This window comes from Perkinsus marinus, assembly GCF_000006405.1.
Source record: "Perkinsus marinus ATCC 50983 genomic scaffold scf_1104296969490, whole genome shotgun sequence".
NCBI lineage: Eukaryota > Perkinsozoa > Perkinsida > Perkinsidae > Perkinsus > Perkinsus marinus.
The window spans coordinates 1,609-3,447 of NW_003202822.1; the positions used below are offsets into that span (position 1 = coordinate 1,609).

The 1,839-nt window shown below is 50.4% G+C and overlaps 1 protein-coding gene across 1 annotated transcript; it reads right to left on the minus strand.

Annotated features, from left to right (window-relative positions):
- Positions 1 to 1,294: 1,294 nt before the first annotated feature.
- Pmar_PMAR009617 (hypothetical protein) lies at positions 1,295 to 1,756 on the minus strand (the record flags this gene model as incomplete). The annotated part of the gene is made up of 3 exons (XM_002767934.1): positions 1,295 to 1,452; positions 1,497 to 1,607; positions 1,657 to 1,756. Coding segments are annotated over 3 exons (369 nt in total), but the record flags the coding sequence as incomplete, so codon positions are not given.
- Between the last annotated feature and the right edge of the window lie 83 nt (positions 1,757 to 1,839).

The window sequence follows — 1,839 nt, forward strand, 5'->3', positions numbered from 1 at the left end:
ATGCAATCGTGATCACCTTGTTTGGTTTCGAGAGGGAGTAATTGAAACCGAGAAATTCCTTTCCGAAACCACACTCAATGATGTCATTATAGTACTTCCCCGAGTAATACAAAGCCAAGTAGAGATGTTTCAAGCGGCTTCACCTCACGAGTGGGATCACTGAACCACTAGGCCAGAAGCATCGACAAATCCTTCTCCTGTTATTGGTTAGCTCAAGTGTTCAGTCATCGTAGTTGACCACCGATCTAGGAGTAATGGTAATGTGCCGTTTTCGATGGTTGTGATGGGCCCTATTAGATGGTTCTCTCGTTGGAAAAATATGGTCTTGTCTCTACTGAACGCAATAACCAAGAGACCACCGGAACAACAACTACGATGACATGGTGGTGAGTCTGGACTATTCTGGCACAAGCGAGTATGATGAACACGAATCGTAAAACGACGACGAGGAGGAATACCTGACCAACGTAAGCGCCTTCCAAGAGTGATCACCACCAGTATGCACGACTGATGACAAATTTGAAACTAGAAGCCTAGCGCCTTACGATCCGTAGGTGCTAGTGTATGCAGTGGAGGAGCTCCCTGTCGATCCCGAGCTCCTCGAGTAGCAGGAGCTACAGCCATAGCTGGTAGACCTCGATGAACGGGAAGGTGAGTGGTTGGAGAAGGTACGGATGCTCTTATCAGATGCTGATCGCGGAGGCTCGCTATTAGACCGAGGCAACTGAAGGTAGCATGAAGTGAGTCGACAACTTCAACTGCACCGACATACTCCGCTCTTTGACTGCCCTCGTTTGCTGGAGGTAATGAAAGCCATCTCATCCTCGGGGTAGTTGCCGAACTGCATGTAATCTGAAAAGTTAGTGTTAGTGATGGTCCGGCCGGGTATATCTCAACCTGTCCTGTATTCTGATAAGCCGCCTAGAACAGCGTATGGTGGGTGGAGGTCATATAACACCTTGGGTCTGAGTACTGGTAGACAACGCTGGCTCGAGTGCCTGAAGTAGCAATACAACATCACATTACTGTGCAAAAAGTAAGGAATCGATCGAATAGCAAGCATTCAGTGAATAGCTTACCTTCTCATCCTCCTCCTGGACTTCCTCGAGCCCGCTACACTAACAACAGCATTGCATTTGCAGCAGCGGACGACCTTCCCGGCAGTCGAAGCTTCAGCGGATGACATGGAGGCTTTCGATAAGCCAAAAACAACACCAGTTCCGAAGGTGGGTTAACACAGAGCTTCACTACTAGTATGGACACCGGTGCTCTGGTAAATGGTATACAATCATGCTCAGTGTTTCCGTTTACTCTCGAACTGGGTGAAAGAGTATGCCAACGGGCTCGGCTCGAGGCCTTTCCAGAAATCCTTCTCGTATTCCGTCCTACGACCCATACTCCACTTCGGGCCCGGTATCTTCTCAGCTTGCTCGTATCCGCCGGGACCAGGACCTTAGCAACAGTCATCGGCCGATCGAGAAACGTCTAGCACTGACCTGAGTTGTCGAGGCCTCCGAGCATTCCTCGCCCCCTAGGGCCGTACCCAATGCCGGCACCTCTCTTCGCATCTATATTGCGTTCGAAGATACTCTTGATGGTGTATTGGTCTGAACCGGCGGGATCGTATTTTGCAGGGTTAGATGTTCATCATCCTACCTGGTCCTGGTTTAGGAGACCTCAATGAGAGGTCATGATGGCCCATACCAGGACCAACAGCCCAGCCGAAGCCGGCCCTCCTCGTGTCGGTTCCAATGCTCTTATGACTGAACAAAAGCGATAGGACTACGGGTCAGCAATCGAGCCGACCTGTGCAAGTAGTGTGCCGGACCGGGAGAGTCA